A 24254-nucleotide genomic window follows, 5' to 3' on the forward strand; every position below is an offset into this window, starting at 1 on the left:
AGGCTCCAACAGGACATTGCTTATAATTGAATCTGCCCTTAAATCTCTCCATTCCTCTGTCTATTTGAAGAATTTCAGAAAATGCAATAATCTTTGGATGCTATTTTTTGATGTGCACAAAGACAGACAATTTTAATATGAACAGAGTATTAAGCAATAGCCCGTGCTTCATGACATAGTCCTAGGTGAGCCACAGGCCCAAGTGAGCAATTAACTAGGATGTATTCACTGACAGTGACTTAGAGCCGTACAAACTTTGTTTATGCTCCAGGAATTCTAATCCAGACCTAACCTTTATACTTAAAGGAGATTCCCACTGAGATGTATCCTCCATAATTCATCATAAGATGATCCGCAAACATGTTCATAAATGTTTCTGATGCAATAGGCCAGTTAAATACAAACTATGTATAAATATGAAATATTTATGTTTGCTTTAAAAAACTCAAATGTAGACCGTATGTGAAAAGGCACTGTGCATATGAATATGCCTTCATTATATGTTTCACATGTGAAACACCTGCGGACTGGGCACCTTGGCATGCATTTGCAAATATGTCCAGTGCCATGGCCTTATCTGTGAGGAGTTTGTATGTTCTCCCCGTGTTTGCGTGGGTTTCCTCCGGGTGCTCCGGTTTCCTCCTACACTCCAAAAACATTCTAGTAGATTAATTGGCTAACAAATTGACCCTAGTCTGTCTGTCTGTCTATGTCTCCGTCTGTCTGTCTCCATCTGTGTGTGTGTGTGTGTGTGTGTGTGTGTGTTAAGGAATTTAGACTGTAAGCTCCAATGGGGCAGGGACTGATGTGAATAAGTTCTCTGTACAGCGTTGCGGAATTAGTGGCGCTATATAAATAAATGATGATGATGATGATAATGATGCTACAGAGATTGGGCTGGAAAGAGGGAGGCAAAAAGTGGTCTAGAGTGAAGACCAGCATGGCCAGTACCCGCTATCAACAGAGAAACCTGCTGGAGCCTCTCTGGAGGTGGGGTGGTCAAAAACAACAACTTCTCCCCAGTGACTACAGCAGGCTTACGCTTCCTGGCATCATAGGACAGTGGGTAGAGGTAATGAAGACTATTGGGATGCCTGGATAAATTTGCCACCTTGGTTTTCCTATTATAATGTTAAGGGGTCTCTAAAATGCCCACTCATTATACAATACAGTATACTAAAATAACTAAAACACAAACACACATTTGAATATATATTTGAATTAAGTAAAACACTCCCTGATACCTTATTTGACCATGTTATTATAGTATAATCTTTCTTTTTTTACTTTACTTGTCCCACCATTCTTCCATGTTTTAAACCAAAGGGGAGAGATCATCTTTTAATCCAAAAGAAAAGATTTAATCCTTAATTTGTAATCCAAAATGAAATCCAATTTATTATTGTAACCCAAAGGGAAATGCAAGTCAGATCTTCTTTTAATCCAAAGGCACGTACGCAACGGCACAGAGGATTCACTGTCTGTTCAGACATCAACAGAGATTGTTTATATCTCTGTTCATGTGGGGTGCAATCAATTACCAGTGATGTACAGCTCCATTCATTTCTATACCCTATTCATTTCTATACCCTATTCATTTCATGTAGCACACAACTCTTTTGAAAATAATTGGCTTTTGGAATAATTGGTCATAGAAATAAATGTTTATTTAATTAAATTATAACTTTACAAATATAAAAAAATGGAAGTCGCTCAATCAATTTATAGGTTCACAGCAGGTGATTGAAAGAGCAGGCTGGCTAGGGGGAAATGGTACTATTTCTGTGTATTTTTAATATGTCAGAGCTTAGTTATGTTTAAAAATAAAATGTCAGATGTACTGATGGTACATATCAAATGTGTTTTTTCTTTCTACAGGCGGCTGTTAAAGCTGTAGTAGCCTCGACCCGTCTAGGTAGTGCTGGCAGCCACAGCAGCCATGACAGCAATAAGCAAAGCAGAAATCCATCTCCCGTGCAAGAGAGTGGTCGTGAAGAGGTGGCCACTCAGGATTCCAAACAGGAAGAGGAAGGAGCATCTTGAGTCCGCAGCTGCCATGTTTGAGTCTGGGTCTTTGCCATTTCATGCACCAGCTACATCAATCTGTTTCTTCGCAGGGAAGATTCCTTAGCATGGCCTTCTGACAGTTATTTTCATGGGGTGCAATGAAATGCACAAGTTGGGGACACTATGTTCAATGCATGTGACTGCTTATCAAAATAGTAAAATGGCCAACCTGATACGTGAAAGGTGTAGTTTCGTACCTACATATGAACTATGACATGGGCTAATATTATTTCAATTATAACCTTGATATGCATCGTATCTACACTAGAGATGAAGTGTGTAGTGTTTCATTTTACAATTTTATAAAGGCAATGGACTTTATAGAGTACATTCAACTGGTATGAGTCTTCATTTCACATTATTATTATGTTGCTGGGTTGATACTAATGCTCTAAAGAGAACATGTATAACACCTTGAGTTATATCAGTTATATCTGTTTACAAGAAAATAGTATAAGTATTTATGCAAAAAAAACATTCCACTGATATGGCAGTAATGTATAGCCCTTACGGCTGGAAAATGGTATATTGACATAGTTGCATTAAGAATGCCTTATTATTACACTTTATATACAGTATTTTATTAACCAAAAAGCACTTTCATAGATTTCTGTTGTATTGTCTAATAGTTAAAATGCATAACAAGTAAATATACAGTAAAAGACGTAACGATAAATTGAAGAAGCATAATACAATAAACACTGAATAAAGTATTACAAACTTTGGGTTGGATTTTTAACAGCACTGGTTAAACAAATATTGTAAGATATGCAAAAGAGTCAATTATCTTAAGAAGACATCAAACTATTCCAACTGTTACTTGTATATTTATTTTAAATATAAATGAGTTCCTTTAACGAAAAACTATTGTCACTTATATTATTTATGTTTTAAACAAGACATTTATCAGTAGTTCACTCATCTCATAAATAATTCTCCAGTTAAGATTTTTTTTAATTAAAATATGCAGTAGTTGTGTTTGTGATTTTTAATAATCATTATTTTTATGTGACACATGCGTTATAATTAAAACAATGGTATAATATTAATGATAATGACTAATGAAGTTGTCTCCATACATTCATTCTGTATGCATGCTACTGAGAACCATAGTACGATAATGATTCACAGAATGGAGAGCTGAAAAAATGATTGGTCAAAGGGAAGGAAGAGATTAAATATACATGTTACATCAATAGTTTCATTGGGCGTGTCAGTTTGCATGTTATTTTTGGTGTACCTAAATACAAACTTTATTATAGTAGGAACACTAGACCTATGTCTAAATGCCAGAAGGTAAAATCGTCATGACTTGTTTATCAATACCAACAACTACTCTTACCAGGACTGCTTCAATGTATTACTTTCTCCAGGGCAAAGATCACATTAGTGAGCTGTTATTGCTCCTTTGCAAACATAATAGGTAACCTGTAACTATATCTAAAAACTATGTATCATGAATGTATTTTATTTCTCAGGGTGTTAATGCTAAGGTTAGGGCTGTGTAAACTTAAGAATAACTGTATTAGCTTGTTATTTTATGGTTCATTTTTATGTATTGAACACTTTGACCCGTGAGTTCTTAAGAACAGCTTTGTCAAATTTATACCATGAAACAAAGGGATGTTTGTCTTACTATGAGGAGATAAGAGGTGCTTTAAAAAAAAACTTTCAATTCTAAACTATATTACTAATAAGTAGGGCAAATACCCCTCAATTAAAACAGGATAAATGTCTCTCTTGACACAGGAGACAAAATCCTCTTTGAAATGCGTCGTTTGTCACACACTGTCATCAAGAAGCCGAGATAGAGACCTCTCCTTTCAAGTCTCCATTACTAGAAAGTCTAACGAAGACCCAGGAGTTTTCTATATTAAAAGTTTTTTCATGTAAGCCTACCCATTTCTATGAAACTTGACCCTTTAACCCTATCCTATGTTTTATTTTAAACGCACACTTATTTATGCTAAAAGTCCCTCCCATTGTAAGTGAGGCCAGGTAAGGCAGTCGCCTTAACTATGAGTTCCAAAAATTCAAAATGTAAATCCTACCTGAAGAAGATATTATGAATATAATGCTGAAAAGCACAGAAGGCAGAACTATACAATGATGTACTTAATAAAAAAAAGAGGAAGACATGTACATGATAAATAATTCAAGTAAGCTGAAGATGGAAAACCCCTTAATGTTATTTGTATTGATCTGTCAAACAATATATATATATTTACTGTATATAATATATTTCTTTGTCTTTTTTCAGTTACTTACTGTATGTTAATTACATTGTTGCGTTATGTGAAAATAATTGTAAGTGCTTCCGGCATTTTGATACTGAGCATGTTACCCAATATTGATTGATCCTGCATTACCAATTGACATGAGCATTACTGGAAATAACACATTTTACATATTACACAGCATATTAAATACATACTTTTACTTTTTAGATATATTGATGACCTATTCAATTTTTTTAGAACATTTAGAAAATGTTTTGACTTAAGCAGTTTTGTTTCAGGTTTTCATGATTCACGCATATCTCATGTGGAACAACTATTAGATAGGCTGGAATCAGCTCACGTTGTGTTGACCTTGGATCCTAGTAAGGGATATTGGCAGATACCCATTACTAAGGAGGTCCAAGAACGCTCAACCTTCACATCTCCGTTCTGGATGTTTGAATTTACAACTGTGCTCTTTGGACTGAACAATGCTCCAACAACCTTTCAGCATACAGTGGATCACCTGATCCAGGGTGACAGGACCTTGCTCAGGCCTATCTAGACAATAAAGCCATTTAAAATAACCAGTAAAATGACTGCAGATAACTAAAGCATACAACAATGGACATGGTATAGGCATCAAACATGTTGGAAACTACATATATTTTCATTAAAAAAGAATGACCATAGGTAGTCAATTTCTGTGTAAAACTCTAAAGTATTCAATATTTATTTCATTATGAGCTTCCATTGTGATGGTTCATTTTTACTGCATGTGTCACATCTTTTGTTATTTTATGACTAGTGATAAAATGAGAACTAAAGGATTTTTTGTAAATTTGATTCTCAACAGGCATGACAGGTGTTTATGAAGGCCTGGGCCTCTGTGGGAGAGGAATGCTTGCTCAACCTGCCTCAGAAACCCCCCCAGCGTGCGCCACTGGTTGGGTTTCTGAGTCTCCAGAAACCCCCCCCCCCCCCCTGCGCTAACTAAGTGGCCACCATAGCGGCACTGTCCTATACAGCAGCAGCGGCGCTGTCAAACAAGCGGATGCTTCTTTGACAGCGCCGCGGCTGCTGTATAGGACAGCGCTGCCGAAACGGAGCAGTTACGCATGCGCAGCAGCTCTCTCTCGTGTTTTTTTGGGGTGTTTTTTTGGGGTCACCCCCCCTGACAATCCTACGTGCGCCCCTGCCAACACAACAAAAGTCATGTTAGATGTTTTATTTTATTTTTGAGAATGAACAGTACATTTATTTTAAGATAAATCACTATATAGTGTATTATACAAATCTGCAAAAAGTTGTGAAATAGGTAGAAAGAAAAATACAGACAGTAAATTACCCATAGGGAGAAGTGCATTGACAAGACTTTTCACTAAGGTACAACATTGAGAATTCTCAATAGATATAGCGGCCTGCTCACTGAGCCACTCCCGTGCTGTAGCGCTCCAACGATAGTTCTTTATAATGTTCGTTTTCAAGAAAGAGTGTTCAGCTATTGCAGCAGTCACTGGAATTATCAGGAAACATATGTCCAGAAATATTGAGGAAAGTGAAGGATTCTCAATGAAGATAAGTTCAGCAAATTTCTTGACTGACAACATTTTTGTAATTTTAAGTTTCAAACATGATCTAAATGATAGTAGCTCAGCGAAGAGAGTTGGAAATAGATCTGATTCATGTTGTCTGTACAGTTTTCCTACAGTAGAGTACAGGGAACTGTGTACAACAAGGCTGATAGGTGTATTAACTCAGTGTTGAAAGTTCTGAGATGAAAAAAAAGCAAACCTGACTTGGGCCCAAATGACTAATTTGTATTTTAGGGTGGGGACAGGGAACTCCCAGAACCAAGAACTCGCAGAGGAAACTCTTTGAAGTCATCCATATTATGTCTGCCTGGCTTTGTCACTCTGGGTTCAGAGGACCCACAAGTCAATTTATAAATAGGTGAAGAATAAACACAAGGCTCAAAAGAGAGAGTATTAAAAAATGCATTTAGATGAAAATTCGTTTAAATGCAAAATGATGTATTTTGCCAGTGTGGAGCGTGAGGTGAGATATGTACACAACCACCTCTAGCAGGAATTTCTGAGCTGTAAATTTGTAGGTTTCCAGTCTCTTCTTTCAGTGCACAATGTCAAAATAATATGTGAAGGTCAGCAAGCAATGCATTTTATAAATACATGAAAAATCTTATAGCAAAATATATGCAAACAAATAAATTTAATTCATGCAAAGGTGGTAACTTGTATAGTAGTTAATGTACCATACGTAGGAACTCAAATTTATACCAGTGGCTTTGCACCTCTGTAGGTGACAATGACCTTCCTTAATGGCTAAATCCTCCTTTTAGTAAATTTGAACATGGTGTTCCCAATTCAACTAAATTTGACTTTTCAATAGAGATTTTACAGAGAATGCTTCATGCAAACCTAGTGTCACGTACCTAACAGGCCATTTTTGGTAAACAAGTTTCTAGCTCCGCTTTTACTTCACCATTCTGCGGGATAGCCAGTCTGTACTGTATTAGGAAAACTTCATTTCATGGAGTGAATAGAGCTGGAATCACAACAGTCAATTCTTTCTGCTATGTGATGTGATTAGGGTAAGACGAGGACATCTACAGCCAAATGCTGCAAGGCAAAACCTGCACAAGTTTGTGGCCAAATGAGGAACCAGAAACAATAACATACCTCCCAAACTTCCCTGATCGGACAGCTTTGTTCTGCATGTGGGACAGTTTGGAAGCAGTTTGTTCACTGTTGTTCTGCATGGCTAGACACGCCTCCAGGGTGTGGCTATACCCCCATCAAGTTCAAGGTGTGCCTTCCCAAATGTTGGGAGGTATGCTGATAAGAACATGTAAAAGCCTGAACTATTGTAACATTTAAAGTCAGAGAAAATGGTAAGAACCATAGCAATATTAACATGTTGCATTACATTCATGAAAATAAAACAAGATTTGTGTTTCTACTATAGAAATAAAAACCAATTACTTTGCTCAAGCTTTGTCGCAGTTTTTTTCTAGAATGTCTCAACATATTATTGATCAAGTTAGAGAAGCTAATTTCCTCCAGCTCTCCTTGACTGAATTTGCAAGACCAAAATATTTCACAAAGACCAAAATGTAGTTTTTTCAATCTGTAACCACCACAGGTTGTACACAGACATTCCCACCATACTATGCAATTCTGGAAGACTGTCAATTCAGGGTTGGAAGAACAGCCTCTAAACTGAATAATCTGACAATATTGAGTTAGCCATGTTCAGGGCTCCCATCATTTTTAAATGAAAAACTGAGACATAGATGTGACCTGAAGTTTGCTACAAAAATCCACCACAAACTTTAGATCCCAAATAGAGCAAACCAGTAATAAAAGCCTGGCCCCCTTTTTCCTGACAATTTAGGTTCATGAGGAGTTAAAAGTTATGGCAAAATAAATGTTGTGAGTTTAAGTGTAAAAAAGGGAACTGCAAACTGGGACACATGGGAGTCCTAACAATGGTGAATTAGAAACTGCATTTCAGTGGCACATTTAGGGGGGTTTCCAGTTGCCCAGAAACAGTGCCGTAACTAGACATTTTAGTGCCCTGGGCGAGACAGGGTACCGGCGCCCCCCATCTAAGTGGGAGTGGCATTTCACAAGTGGGTGTGACCAACCTAATGTGTGGGTGTGGCTACCACTTTACTGAAAGAAAAAATAAATAAATTATATATATATATAGATATATATATATATATACACATATATATATACATACATACATACATACATACACACACACAGTGGTGGGATTCCAATAAATTAACAACCGGCTCTCTGCCCTAATGACCATTTAAAGTATGCAAAAAATATATAGCAATAGATATTCTAATATTTTATGCACTTAATACTCAAATAAAAACAGCAAAACTGTCTGTGTCTGTGTGTTAAGGAATTTAGAGTGTAAGCCCCAATGGGGCAGGGAGTGATGTAAAAAGAGTTCTCTGTACAGCAGTGCAGAAGAAATTCATAAGTTTAGTTGTTTTATGTAGAGGACAGTATATATTTATTTTACATAAACTGTACTGGGCATGAATTTAAGGGGGGTTCACACATACTTAATTTGAGGTGTGATACTAAATTGTCTGTCTTATTCATTTATTCATATAATGCCTCAATGTAACTCAAATACTGCAGTATGTGTAGGTTGAAGTTACTTTAATATATTGTGACAAAAATTGTCATGTGTTATCCTTGTCTCTGGAGGCAGATGTAGTTGAAATCCTTTAAATATTATGAATTTACTCTGCAATGTTAGAAGGGAGGTGCTTCACTTTGTGGGCCAGCAGAGTGTGACTGAGAGGCTTGCAGACTTGCTCTGCAGAAATGCACCGTGGTGATTGGTGAATTATTACAGAGGGGCAGGGATATTGATGTCATGGCAGCTTATCTGATACAATTTTAGCTTTTTTTTCACAAGAATATAAGGTACCTTAAGGAGAGTGTTCTAAAAATGTATGATGTAGGTTTAGCTGTCTGTTATGTAATGGGGAGGAAATATACTCTATTAAACTCTACTTTTTAGCCGAAATGCAGTGGAATATCACTGAACCAAAAGATATTTAACCGTCATTGTTTTATATTTGAAAATTTTTACTTTATCTTGAAGTTTGTGCTCATTACACAGGTACAAAAATGAGAATGAGAGAAAGAGAATGAAAGAAAGAGAATGAGAATGAGAGAAAGATCATTTGGAATGCAAACTTGCGTTCCAAATGCCAACCTTCCTGTCAGTGGAACGCACATGCGTTCCACTTAAGGGCAGAAGCACCTCTTGTAAGTTAATGTTAATCTCTCTCTCTCTTCAGCCCTTAAGAGGTCATGGACCTGCCAAATTTAGAGAAGTCATTGATGTGAGCATAGTGGTACAAAAGATACTAACTACAGATACATCTAGTCTAGTCTACTTTTGTGTATGTGTTTTATTTATCTGTTTATTAATATAGTTTACATTTAATACTTTTGACATACATCTGCTGTTCGTAATAAATATCTATATTAAAGATTATATCCATCCACAAATGAACTTCTTAGTCATCAGCCAACGGCCCCCTAACTAGCAGAAATGTGATCTACCCAAATGAGTGGACCCCACAGTTTGAGAGTACTCACTGCTGCTGGCGCTGTACTGGATATTCCCCTTGTCTTGATAATGCAGGAAATTTAAAAAGCATAATAAACCTATTTTTTAGATAGAAGCATGATCTTAAGTGGCACTGTAATTTATTTTTGTTTAAACCTTTCTTAATATCTTTTGTGCAATATTTATTGGCTTGAGGGGTTCCAAGAAAATGTGCACAAACACCTCCAACTCACCAGTGGATATGATGAATAAACATATCTTGGAACTAAACATTTACAATAACCCACATAGTGCAGCATTTTATATCTGATTTTATTAATTATGAAAAAATGCTGTAATCTCCTTCTCTGTGATACTCCAGCCACTGGTCCTCGGTACAAATACAACGCCTGCGCCCCCACACACACACATAATATAAATATAATTTGACTTACCCTTTCCATCGCGCTGCGCTGTGCTGTGCTCTGCTCTGCCCCAGCAGTTCTCCTCGCTGAATATGACGTCGGGCGTGATCACGCCCGACATTCAGTGGGAGAGAGGAGATTGCCGGGAGCCGCCGGGAGATCAAGTGACCTTTTTTTTTTTTATTAACAATTTTTCTTTATTAGCAAATTTTTTTTTTTTTTTATGCCGGCGGTCTGGGGAAGGTAGCGAGCGGCTGCTGCGCTCTCTTGGGCTTGTGCCCGGGGCGAAGGCACCGCCCGCACCACCCTAGTTACGGCTCTGCCCAGAAACCCCCTACACTAAAATCACAACAATACTATGAAGGAAACAGCTTCTAGAAACCTCCTCCTCCTGCCTGCATTAACAAAACTGTAACCCCCCCCCTCCACATTCCCCTCTATTTCCACAGTCTGTTTCTTCAGTGCTTGTAAACCCTTAAAAACTGATCATTCTTCGTCCTCTGTTCCACCTGGACGCAATATGACGATTTCTTTGTACCATTTTTTGTTTGTTTGTCTCTTCATGCTTGCACCACACTTTTACTGTCGTGTCTTGTGTACTCCTGATTGACAATTTAACATAAAGAATTATAAAACAAACAAACTGTAACACAGCCCACAGTCTAAGACCCATTTTTGGGGGATTTGCATGTTTCTGTCACTTTAGGAGAAAAAATATGATACCTGTGCTCCTCTGCGGTTTCCAGGTTGCTGAGAGTGATGTGGAGCACTCGGTGAGTAACTGTAACACTAATTGTATTTTTTAAAAATGTAATTTGATTTGTGGGGAGATGAGCATTCATTTTGTACAGTTGCATTATTTTTGAAGATGTAACATCATATTAATTTAGTAAGTTGGCCAAGATTGATTTATTTAAAAGGAGTATTGTTACGGCATGTTGTTTCTGTTTTGCTTTTTTCCAAAACCAAACATTTAGAATACCCCCTCTAAAATCCTGCGTTTGCCCCTGGCATTTGTAGGACATACAGGGGCAAGAAGGAAACCAAAGTTACACAAACTTACAAGAACTAAGGTGTACAGTCCAGTATACATATATATCATTGCTATGATGAAGTGCCCAGTGGGGCAGGAAATCCATAACCAATTATTACATATATTAGAATAATTATTTATTATTATGCATGCTGGATGAGAACTTTTAAGGTGGATGCTCTATGTAGACTAAAATAATGAGCATCCTTTTTCGATTTGCCAACAATCCATGGTAATGTCATCACTTAGACCTTCTAATAATATGAATAAAATGAATAAGCAATGCATATTATTTTATAAATCATAGTTACCATATAGTTAAGTGACTAAATTAAACACATATCAGTGGATGAATTAACCACAGTGCAGGCGGTAATATTCCCGCATGCACCTAAGAATATCCTGAATTCTGCCTCACCAACCCTTCCTCTCTGGTCCATGATCACATCAGCAGCAGTATATATTATAATGACATACGCCGCTCCTGTATCGGTATCAGTGCTACGTTCCTTTCTTGTAATAGAACTCGCTAGCAGATAATAAGATTTTTAGTTCAGTTTAGTTCTGATATCTGATTGGCTGCTCAGCCAATCATTGTGAATTACAAGATAGTGAGTAGGGAGCTTTGCATTAGATTATAAGTAGTTCGACCCAGGCCCTGCAAATGATCCTCAAGACCCTATAAACTTAGCCAACCCTCCTTCCAAATCAAACATAAATGTTTAACTGCAACAACATTGACTGCGGTGTAAGGAAGAATTAAACCTTGAATATAATATCGATATTTATCACATGTTAACATAAGAACAATGTACGTTTATTACTATGACAGATGTAGATCCATGGGTTTATTAGCACCAATGTAAATGCATGCAAATGTAGTAGTAGCTTTAACATTAAACATATCAATGATATACAGAACTCCTTCTTTACACTACCAGTTGTACAATAACTGTGCATAGTGAGGTTAGAATACAATTTATACATTAATGACAAACACCAATAGGAATGTATAAAATGTTTCCCCTCATTCTAAACTGTCCACATTACTTAGAGCAATATACTAACATATGGTCCAACTTAACTCTGGTCTGTATTAGGCAACACAAAGATACAGAAATTGTAAATCAATGTAAACATTCAATGATGTAAGGATTCTGTCCAGTTCTGGAGTGTCAAATCAGTAACAACTGGGAAGAATGAATATAATTCACATTGTTCAGCTGTATAGCAGATAATGCAGCACTTTCATAGCTGTGTATGTCTGTTACAGATTTGTATATACAAAATAAAACATTCTTATATATGACATGTTCCTGTGGGTCATTATGTGACTGCACAGGAGAGTGACGGGCAACAGGCGGCCCTAGGCAGGAGGTATCCCTATATCTTTGGAAGTGTTTGGCCACCCTATGCTCCCCTCCCCCTCCAAACTAATACTGTGCATACCACTGTTTGATTGTGCCACTTGCTTCGTGAAGCTCTTTGCTGCATTGCAGAGCAAAGGAAGACATACCTGACTGTACCGGACAGCATGGCAGTCCCTTAAAATAGAGACAGTCCCTAAAACCTAGGACTGTCCCGCCAGATTCAGGGCAATTGGGAGGAATTATATCATATCATAGACTCTCAATCAGAGAACTACACATCGATCCCCTCACCTGCCCCCTCCCTGTACTAATTGTTTCCCACTTCGTTCCTCTTGTATTGATTCTTTCCAAGATCAAGTCTGACTACTTGAATTGATCCCCGCCCCCGATTTGACTTTCTACAGGTTCATGATAAAACCCCCTTATTCATGTTCCCACGATCAAGGCTGATCCTACCCATGACACCATCCATCTGGCCCCAACCAATTCTCCCCGAAATCATGACTAGCAGTAGATATACGATACACAAACACTCACATTCTCTCTACTAATGTGACTTATCTGTGGACAAGGTGGTTTAGAGGAAGCAGCAGCCAGCAGAAGCAGTGACAACAGACTAGCTGTCAGAGTGACACAGAGAAGCCATGTATGATGCACAACATAGTCTCAAGAGATAAGACCTTGATCGCATCTCACCTGGGAGACTAAGGGGTATATTTACTATACTGCGGGTTTGAAAAAGTGGAGATGTTGCCAATAGCAACCAATCAGATTCTAGCTGTCATTTTGCAGAATGTACTAAATAAATGAAAGCTAGAATCTGATTGGTTGCAATAGGCAACATCTCCACTTTTTCAAATCCGCAGTATAGTAAATCTAACCCTAAGAGTTACATGTTATGGCAAAATCCATAAATCCCTTTTCCTCTTCTACAATGGACGCCCCTAGCCACACCCCATAACAGCTATCATTAAAATAATAAGTGATGTTAGCATTTGATTTAAGACGTGTTTGCACTTAAGGTTACGCATTGTCAACAGATTTCGGATAGTGAAACCCTGACCTGTGTTTGATATGTTACCGGCCATATTTTAAAAACAGACAAGATATTGGCACATATTACAGCTATACAAACCTAGTGTATTGCAGAATATTTCTGAAGCCCAAGTCAGAGAGCAATAAGACCTCAGAAGTAGTGATTCCCATATTAGGCTTACACAGAGAGAAGATAGGTAGTTTTACACAGAAATCAGAACTGCATCATGTTTAACACTTTGACGGGTCATATAAAATATTAACAATACAATAACATTTCTCTAAAACCTGTATAATTATAAGTATATTTAGGCTTATACGTTGTTTTCAAAATAAATTATAAAGAATTAAAAATAACTTAAAAAGTAAATATCAAATACAATAAAAGACATATATAGAGACAACAGTCGCAGCACTGTGTGTGTGTGTGTGTGTGTGTGTGTGTGTGTGTGTGTGTGTGTGTTTGTGTGTGTGTGTGTGTGTTTGTATGAAAAGTGCAAAACTGTGAAAGGTGACCATGTTGTATGGCCTTTTTGAATACCTTATTCTACCACAGAAAAACATATTTGCTATTTCTAATGGACATCAATTTGTGTGCCTGAAAAATGTCAAAATGCAAAGATAGTATTACATGAATATGTAGCTACTTATATGCATGGGAGCATGTGCAAATATAGCAGCAGCGTGCAAAATTCTAAAAAGTACATTTCTGTCAGCTAAATAGAATACATATCATAAAATATATGAACTTTTTTCTTCATTTAAAAATAGCCTGTACTTCTGGAGTGTGGACATGTAATTAAAGGCAAGTTCAAGCATGGAATCTAAATAAACCCCCTTTTAGAAGTATTGTCTAAAAACTATTACTGGCTCTCGTATAGACACATTTATCTTCACGTAGAAAGCCTATGTCGTCTTCAATGCCTTCCTGAGGTCGCTGTAGAAGTTTATAAGTGAGCCCGCCATAGCAAGGTCCACGGTGCTCTGAGGTACCAATCCTCTAAGATCTGTCTGGATGTAGCCGGTCAGATAGCTGTGCTCAGGATTGCTCTGGAGAGGTACACAGAACCAGCCACAGGGGTGGTTAAAGCCACGGACACAACGCGGTTTCACAATTTCATCTTCAATGCTGACACCTGTGGAGGGAAACACACAAATATAGATATATGACTGCTGATCATAAACTGTCACGTTTTAGCACAATGTTGTCTAAACTCAACTGAGAAAGGTCATCGATTAGTCCTGACTACATTTTATATAAGGCCCAGTTGCTTCAATTAAACACAAATAGAGAGGCCACAAGGAAAAGGAAACGGGTGAGGTACAGAGTTGGAAGAGGACAGGAAAAAAGAAATACACTAGGAGGTAAAAAGAAATAGATATGTGTTAACTACTAGGTGAGGATATAGATCATGTGTTCTTTCCAGTAACTCTATAGGTGCAATGCACTGAATGTATAAGAGATATCAAAATCTTATTACAGTTTGCAGAATTTCCCTCTCGCTGAATGCAGTTCATTGTTACATAGGTACATTCATGTTTGGTGCTCTCTGATAGGAGTGTGTGAGACCTGATGAAAAACATCTGAGCATTACTGCTTTAGCTTAACACAGCCAATGATGCAAGTAAGCAAAGCTCCTCTATGAAAACATTTCCTTAAGAGCTGCATATGTTCAGGAATTAAGAAGTCTGAATAAAGTTTAGTTTTGTAACTATTCCTGCTTTATAATTAAGTGGTCTGCAAAATACTGTATATCAGTATTGACCATGGGGATATTGGAGGGCAATGCTCTGCAGATCTCAAGAGGTTTATAAAACAATGATTCTACCCACCTATAGACAGTACTACACAATGTCATATGTGTAGCTAAGAGGAAACAAAAAATAACTAAAGCTGAGACCCACCCATATTAAATATTTAATTGTCACCCTCCCAACCTCAAACTAGCAGAACAGTGTGGATCTGATGCCTGGATCACCTGCAGTTTAATGTATACCCTCCCCCTGGACACGTTCATGTCTGCAGTCATCCAATCAGGGTGTCCAAAGCTCTGAGATTAAAACCAGCTTCTACCTATCACAGAGATGCTGGAGGGTGAGCACGTCCCAAATGGCAGGTGTCCAACATCCAGGGTTCGGCTAGAGGGGCATCAAGGGGGTTTATAATGAAGGAATTAATATGTTTAATATGTTTAGATATCTCCTTTAAGGACAATTATCTGGAAACTTCTGAAAACAAAACTTGCAAGGGCTCATCTGCATTACACTGAAATAAATGTATAAACTAAAAATGCAGCTAGCAAATGAAATTTTGCTAAAAAAAAGATAAGAAAATGCATTAATCATTCATATGCAAACAACCGGGATACTCCTGCATTCATACATGCAGTATAAATACTTAACACTTTAAAAATAATTTAAAGCTAACATCCAACATCAATTATCCATAGTGTATCGATATATTGAAAAGCACACACAGGAAACATGCTAGTTTATTTATTCAGGAAGCCATTCATCCACTGAACTCAAAACCGTTACACATAGAATTCTACACCAAGGACTAGCTCCTTAAAAAATAAATAAAGTTTAGCGTTCTATTTACTTGTAAACCGGTTTATGATCCATAGTTAGCTTAACTTTACATTTTATAGCCTTATTTTAGCATAGTATTGAGAAACCCAGATAGGCTTAGTGTTGTGTGTTTTAAGTTATGCCCCGCCAAACATAAATGTACGGTTCTGGATCGTAAGAAGAACATTTTAATTAAACCCCTGAATAAAACAAGTATATGTTGTGGTCAGATGCACAATAATATCTATATTGCCATAAAAGAGCCTCAGTGGAAATATGAAATAAAAAATATGTAGAAGATACAGTAAGAATGATTATGTATGTGCTATAAACCAGCTGATAATGTGTGCTAATTTCAAAACACATCTGTATTATAATAGCAAATATAAGATCTAACATATAGAGGCAATTTCTTTAGTTATCTATAATAGTGCATAGAGCACTATTATTTTTTTTGCAGTAAGTAACTGCATTATAATACGGGAAACAGTTTCTACGACACTATACTATACTATACTATATGAATAATGTATAAAACGTAGGCTTCCTCAAAAATTGTCACTTAATGGACTTAACTTAAAAACAGAGAAACAATTTGGGGGTAAATGTATCGAGCTGCGAGTTTCCAGCAGGTTTGAAAAGTGGAGATGTTGCCTATAGAAACCAATCAGATTCTAGGGCCTGATTCATTAAGGATCTTAAATGAAAAGGTATCTTATTTCAGTCTCCTGGTTAAAACCATGTTACAATGCAAGGGGTGCAAACTAGTTTTCTGTTTTGCACATAAGTTAAATACTGGCTGTTTTTTCATGTAGCACACAAATACTTGATAGCTTATTTGTACACTGAAATTTAAAGTTGATATTTGTGTGCTACATGAAAAAACAGTCAGTATTTCACTTGTGTGCAAAACAGAAAACTAGTTTGCACCCCTTGCATTGTAACATGGTTTTGTCCAGGAGACTGAAATAAGATACCTCTTCATTTAAGATCCTTAATGAATCAGGCCCCTGGTTATCATTTATTTAGTACATTCTACAAAATGACAGTTAGAATCTGATTGGTTGCTATAGGCAACATCTCCACTTTTCAAACCCGCCGGAAAACTCTCAGCTTGATACATTTACCCCCAGGAGTTCAGGGTTACAAAACATAATTTTGAATGGAGCTACCGTTGAAGGTCAATCCATAAAATTGAGCTTCTTACGTCACTGGACTATAATTACTGACATTTTATATAAAACATTAGTTAAAACACTGCACAATAATAATGTATTGAGAAAAAGTACCACAAGTTAAAAGCCCGTCTTCATATTTTGTGGTGTAGGAGAAGTCAACAAACTCTCTTGGAGAAATAATGTTCAAAAGCTGTCCAGCAGTTGTGTAGCGCATCACACAGCAGCCCTATTGTATAGAAAGGATAATGAAAACATACTTGCTAATGCTGATGTAAATGTAGGCATGCAGATGAGAGTAGTGGGATATACGGTATAATCTAATGTAAATTGGCTTTTATTTATTGGCTTTCTCTTACAAGTGTCACAAAAAGTATGTGTGGGATCAGAGGATTCATTTGGGTATTTCCAGAAGTGCTTTATCTCACACATACCAATTGCAATTTTCAAAACAGTTCTAGCACATGGAAAGACCACCTAAATAGTAGTTTTATTATTCAAGGCAATTAAAGGTATCTTCAGCTTAGTTACCATTTGTATTACTATTTCTGCAATCAGCTGATGCTAAGGTACCTGTAATGGTGATTACTCTACACAAGTTTAAACCTGTGCTATAATAAATACTAGCATCATGTTCATGATGAGATTTATTTCCGCTAAACTCAGGATAGATAAAGAATAACGACAAGTGGAACTAGTGCTTCACAATGGCCTTAGTGACTGAGCTAATGAAGGGTCCAGCTCTTCCCATGTGACAAGATGTCATCTTTTATATCCCTAATTAATAAAAAGATGGTTTTTCAACAATGTATTTCTTGTGCTCCCCTATGGCTGAGAACAACATCTTAAATGATTAGCTTATCTGCAGCACTAAGGGCTCCTTCACACCAATGTGTTTATGTAATGTGGTCTTCATTCTACCTGTTGCAAATCCTTTACTATCTCCATCTCCGTCATCAAGCTGTCCCATTGCAGTCTGTAAGGCCCCGGCCGGATATAATCGACAATTCTGTTTGTACCTTCTTTCACCACTCCTTCCACTTTGTAGCTGTAATAGAAGACAGACTTACCAAAAACATCCAGGACAGCCACAATGGGAGCTGAGATATATAAAAGGTCACTTGGTCTGCAGTCATGTGCTCCTATATGGCCATGGTGGGACTCCTCAGTGGCTTCTTAAATCCTTATATATTACAGTGGTGTGTACATTATTTCCATTACATTCATCTAATAGGCAAAGTTTGTGCCTTTTGATTCTGCTTTCATATATCCTGTAGGCAATTATAGTTATATAATCATGTGTACAATGGGAAGTGCCTGATTTGAGAAGGGGAGTTGGTGGGTGTAGCGGAGACCCTGTCCAAATTTCCTCCTTACATCAGCACACAATAGTGACCTGATTTTACCTGTAAGGGGAAGACTCAATTGCCGCCGTTGTGGCGCGCGGACATCGTGTTGTGCACACTGGCGTCATTTACGGTAGGAATCTCAGCTCACAAAATGAGCGGAGATTTCTATCAGATCTCCACCGCCAGGTGTCTCGCTGATGTTCCTCGTGTCTAATTAAATCTCCCCCAAAGTATTAGATATCAATTTAAACAGTTCTCTCTGATTCAGAACGATCTACCTAGATATATAAAATGGTGTGATACAAAGAATATTAAACATGAATGTACCATTATATACAAATGGTGCATTATATAACCTCAAGAAAACATCATGCAGAATGAAGGTGACATGTTTCTGGAAACCAGACTATATCATTAGGAGACGTAGTGAAATATATTGTACTTAATTTGTAACAATAAAAATGGACAGAATCATAGAATTATGTCATTTTCGCATTTTTTACTGTTTTTCTTTTAGTGTCAAAAAATATAAAAATAAAGTTATCGCAATACACTATGAAAATAATTTTCTACCCGTTCCAAAAACTATATAAAATCTACTTGCGTGAACTGAAAAATAAGAACATTATTTCTGGTGAAAACTATGCAAAGCTGAAATGTGAAAATTGGACAAACGCCACCCGTCATATAGTGGTCGTCATATGATACCACTGTACAAACCCCTCAGCAGCAGGGGATCAGCTAACCACGCACACTTGAAACAAACATACAGACAGAATTCTAGCTACAACGAGAGGAACTTAACAGGTTTAGCCAACACTTACAGACAACCACCAAATTCTTCAGATGGTTTACGCCACGCTGTTACATCGCTCTGGAAAAGAAAGGAGTAATTAGTTCAGATACACAATTCAGCTTCTATAAATACAATCCAATGGCTTGAATTGTTATCACTAAACAGTACAAACAGAGGGAGATTTGTTAATAGAAACATACATGTGTATTGTAAATCCCTTTACCATGATCATTACACAATATAAAACTACAGCCTGTGCTACTTAACGAAAAGTGTAAAGTGTTAGGTTGACGTGAAATCATTTTTACACATGTAACAATTCTAGTTGTGAACTTAATTTGCAGCAACTAAAAATACAACATTAATGTGGAAGTAAACAAAAAATAAAATAAAAAAGTTTTATTTAACACATTTATATAGAATCTACTACTACTGTCTTTGAAAACTGATAAATGGGAAATGTAACTACAAGACCGAATTGGGAGATGACAAGCTGGTTTCTCAGCATACATTACTGTATAGCCAAAGAATAAAAAATATTCCATGAGTAATCATCATCATCATCACCATTTATTTATATAGCGCCACTGATTCCGCAGCGCTGTACAGAGAACTCATTCACATCAGTCCCTGCCCCATTGGAGCTTACAGTCTAAATTCCCTAACATACACACACAGACAGACAGAGACAGACTAGGGTAAATTTTGATAGCAGCCAATTAGCCTACTAGTATGTTTTTGGAGTGTGGGAGGAAACCAAAGCACCCGGAGAAAGCCCACGCAAACACGGGGAGAACATACAAACTCCACACAGATAAGGCCATGGTTGGGAATTGAACTCATGACCCCAGTGCTGTGAGACAGAAGTGCTAACCACTTAGCCACAGTAATATATTGTTTTTTCTCAGAAATGTAGACAGATGGCGTAAAAAGTCCTCTAATGTGGGATTTATTTACTAATCTAACATGTGGTAATGATTTTCAAACAACATATGGAGGCATCCGGTGAGTAATTACATGAAACAAATACAAAATAAAATAAATTGGCATCCTGTGATAACATAATCATGACATTACTATTCTAGATGCATTTATGACTTTGGGGTGAAGGTCCCGTTCATGTGCAGATACAAGATCTTCTCACAATCTCTGAATGTAAGAGCAAGGTCTACGTGTGACACAGCACTGGGAGATGACTTGTACCCAGTGTTACAATGGTGATGTTTAGAACAGTGTTATAGAATAAGGACAAATGCTGTAAGAAAACTTACTGATTTCTTGGCTACACTCCACTCATCTTCAGGAACACTGTGGTAGTGAATCAGTGTGTTCTGCAATTTAGTGGACATTGATGATACATCAATCTGGTCTTCCATGTTTCTAAAATGTAATAAAACATCAAATTAATAAAAAAGTTAAAATCATCTGATATAATCCTTCAAAATAACTTTCCATTGGGCAACCTACACAGCACACGACAGGCCTCGTCATTAAACAAAATACAGCAGCAGTTCTTAACCAGGGGTGCGAGAAGCATTTCTAGGGTGCGAGTGGTAACGATAGGTTTTGAACGTTTAAATTTGTAATATAAAATTATAAATTTGACTCGACTGTACTATGTACTCACAGAACCCAGGATACACTGGCAAACGTTACCACGATATGATCCCACTACTACCCTCTCTACTTTTGCTACTCCGCACTGTGCAGTGCGTCACGAAACTGGTTGAAAGGTCCATGTGTTTGTGTACTCTGAGTACAAACGTCAACGTCAGTTATTGATATGATACATTATTTTTAGGCGTATTTTCTTATTTTTAGTATCTTCATATACATATTTAAATATTATGTATTAGCATTGAATGACTGTCACAGTAAAAGCTCTTGTTTATTTTTAGTTATATGTTATTTTTTTTAAAAACACTTTTTTATTTGTATCAAAAAGTTAAATAAATAAAATTAGAAAAATAAAATATATGTATTTTCAATAAATAAATTGTTTTGCAACAAATGCAATTCCCTAACAAAAAAATTGGAACACATTTTTCAAGGGGGTGCGAGAACGTATTTTGAGATTCAATGGAGAGCCAATCACTAAAAAGATTAAGAACCGCTGAAATAGAGGATTATATCCACATTCTGCTGTTACATTAGATCACAGGTTACACACACTCACTCCAGAAATTTGATAATGATCTATCTAATATCTGCTAATCGATAAGGCAAGTTCAATGTTACAATAAGCATTGCTCCATCTGTACATAAGAGTGTAAGCAGTATGTTAAAGCTATAACTTGTAAAGGTGACACCAGCATCATTTAAATGGCCAGTAAAGCTAGAAATGAAATATTATTTTTAAAACTCCTTCAGCTCCTACTAACTTCACTGTAAAAACAGCTGCAATAATCACAAAGTATGTATACACCCTAGGACACAGGACACTAGTATTACATTTTTTCTTGTAAATGTACAAAGGTATTATTTTTATGCCCAAGTCAGTCAATATGATAATGCTAACATTAGAAAAGACAGGAGTGCACTTAAGGTTATTGTAAAGAGACGCACTAATATAAAGTTACACACTCAGATAGATGGCATGCACCCAGATAAAACTTAACAGACAGGCACACTACACTACTTTGTTACCCGCTTACTAGTTTCACAGACCAATGGATTCCCAAGTTGTGTGTAAACATGCAGCAAAGAAACCTATTGTTGGTCGTTACAAAACACACACAAAAAAAATAAATGTATTCATTGATATCAATGTTACCAGGCTGTGTGAGAGACTGTTTTCAAGCCAGTGTGGCATATACACAAACACTGCACATTAAATACCCTCACACTGTCATGAATGGAAGACATGTGTGTGTAAACTCAGGCCTATGGTGCCTCAGACATAAGGGGGAATTCACTTGGACGAAGTTGTCGCCAGACATCACCCTGATGTCTGGTTGCGAATATTGCTGGCCACTATGGTACTGAAATCTCTGCTCATTTTCCCTCGCATCTCTATGGGACGCGAGGGAAAATGAGCGGTTATTTTAGTAAAAACTCTGACGCTATATATCTCCGCGGACTGTTCTGGAGACACATGGTGGAAGGTCGCAGCTAATTGAATTCCCCCCATAGAGTACAGCAACACCTACTTCTACTGTACACAATTTTGAACATAGACATTGGAGCATTTACACACACACACACACACACACACACACACACACACACACACACACACACACACACATACATACATACACACACACACACATACATACATACACACACACACAAACATACACACATACATACACACACACACACACACACATACATACATACATACATACATACATACATACATACATACATACACAGACATATGTGTTACTGTTGGTTTCCAGTAAATTGATGATAGAAATTATTTCTTTCTACTTGTATTTTCTTACTGGGTCTGATATTTCTAACATTAGTAACATCTTACTCTGTAAAATTCATAAAAGCTACACAAATAAAGTATAACTATGCTGATCTTATAATCCAGACAGATATATGGCCTATTATTATCTATATTGCAAAAAACAAAATCATTAGAGGGGATTTCTTTCAAATGGGGGATGTTTGAAAAGTGTGACTTTGTCCATTTTTAGTTCCATCTACTTTTAGATTATTGACAGATGACATAGCAGGGACAGGGGAGAAAGCTGAACATGTTCTAGTTTAAACTGTTCCTGCTCTGACATCTGCACCTGTAAGCGTCCATAATAATATGCCTTTTAAAAACACCTGTGAATCTACCTGTGGGATTTTAATTTTGGGTAAAACATGAAGTCACCTACCAAATATATCTGTGAATGATAGTCTATAAATGTGTACTGAAAAACTGTCAGCCAATCAGCGCTCACTTAGAGCTCCCATACATCCTGGTTTTCTCTACACAGTTCGCTATTTAAAAGAAAAACAGCTGTTTTCTCCATATGTTTGTCTCATGGCAGCTGAGTAAATAGACCCCATATGGTTTCTCACATATATGACAGCAGACATCATGTGACTCCTCATGAAAGTAGCCAGCAGCTGTCCTAGTATGGGGTACTGACTCCCTGACCTCCTTCTCTGAGTGACATGGATGCTGCTATATGTCCTCAGCAAGTCTATGGGGGATGAAATACACATCACATCCTAGCAGTGACAGCCCATAGCTTTTATCATATCATAAATTATAGAACACTGAACCAGGAAAATTGTGAATGACCAGCTGTGGTGGAACTACATGTCCCAGCATACCTTACAAGCCTGGGAGGACATAACAGCTACATAACTACACATTCTCAGCCTAGGTATATTATCATTGTAGGAAAGCTCAGTACCCGATCAGATATACATAACAGATGCATAGCTACAATAATACACATACCCGGCTGTACCTCTTCACCGGCCGGATGACAGCTCCACAGTGAGCCAGGTATCAGCAGTTCCACTACTATCCAATAGCAGCGCTCACCCATTCATAAGCGTCACGGGCATGGGAGAAGAGACCAATCAGAGAGCTGGCTACAAGCACCGCCCCCTTACTGTCACTCAGCATCTGCCGTGGAGGATGCCGCAGATGTGAGGACAGTGACTCACTGGCCCCATCCTCACATCTCCTGTTGTCTCATTGTAGAGCGGCTGATTACTAAACACATTCATCAGAGACACTCCTATACAGTAATCACCGAAATAGAGAGACATGAATGAGTAACCATTGTGGACGATCGTTCATTCTGCCTCATAGCTGGAGCATTACTGGTTTATGATGCATGTGTTACTGCCTCAGTGTTACAACCACCCATTCAATCGTTGCGTGGAATCTAAATAATATGAATTAAGTACATTACTTCATTGTTATTTACTGTACTGTCAAAATGACCGATGGGAAGTTTCAGCTCGGACCTCGGGGTAATATAGCATCGTTCTATGTATTTTATTTAAAATGATGTTGCTGAAGTGCTTACATTTGTATCTTAAAAGAACTAAGTCCCATTTACCTACTCTAAATGGGTTTTACATTTAGGCAGAAAACGGAAGAATATTTGTATCTAGATTGTGGGAAGATACCCTAT

The 24254-nt window shown here is 37.3% G+C and overlaps 2 protein-coding genes across 2 annotated transcripts in view; one reads left to right on the forward strand and one right to left on the reverse strand.

Moving 5' to 3' along the window:
- Positions 1–3122, forward strand: part of CAMK4 (calcium/calmodulin dependent protein kinase IV) — a 223190-nt gene extending 220068 nt beyond the window's left edge. Inside the window, exon 11 of the mRNA XM_075181602.1 lies at positions 1879–3122. Within this exon, the coding sequence (XP_075037703.1) occupies positions 1879–2043 (165 nt within the window). The 3' untranslated portion in view covers positions 2044–3122. The remainder of the gene's footprint in view (positions 1–1878) is intronic.
- An 8529-nt stretch (positions 3123–11651) lies between these two features.
- STARD4 (StAR related lipid transfer domain containing 4) lies at positions 11652–23602 on the reverse strand. Its single transcript, XM_075181611.1, has 6 exons — positions 23567–23602; positions 20424–20532; positions 19181–19230; positions 17929–18055; positions 17122–17236; positions 11652–14397 (listed from the first exon to the last, which is right to left on the reverse strand). Exons 2-6 carry the CDS (start codon positions 20526–20528, stop codon positions 14168–14170), a joined length of 627 nt encoding a protein of 208 aa, XP_075037712.1. The 5' UTR covers positions 20529–20532; positions 23567–23602; the 3' UTR covers positions 11652–14167.
- Between the last annotated feature and the right edge of the window lie 652 nt (positions 23603–24254).

This window comes from Mixophyes fleayi, chromosome 1, assembly GCF_038048845.1.
Source record: "Mixophyes fleayi isolate aMixFle1 chromosome 1, aMixFle1.hap1, whole genome shotgun sequence".
In the NCBI taxonomy this organism is placed as follows: Eukaryota; Metazoa; Chordata; class Amphibia; order Anura; family Limnodynastidae; genus Mixophyes; species Mixophyes fleayi.

Bases quoted from the DNA above. Each gene is read 5' to 3' on its own strand.
- STARD4 (XM_075181611.1), bottom strand. From the start codon at position 20,528: ATGGAAGACCAGATTGATGTATCATCAATGTCCACTAAATTGCAGAAC. The intron at 19,231-20,423 runs GTAAGTTTTCTT...TTTCTTTTCCAG, and splicing joins GGAGTGTAGCCAAGAAATCA to AGCGATGTAACAGCGTGGCG. The intron at 18,056-19,180 runs GTAAGTGTTGGC...CTTCTATTACAG, and splicing joins GAAGAATTTGGTGGTTGTCT to CTACAAAGTGGAAGGAGTGG.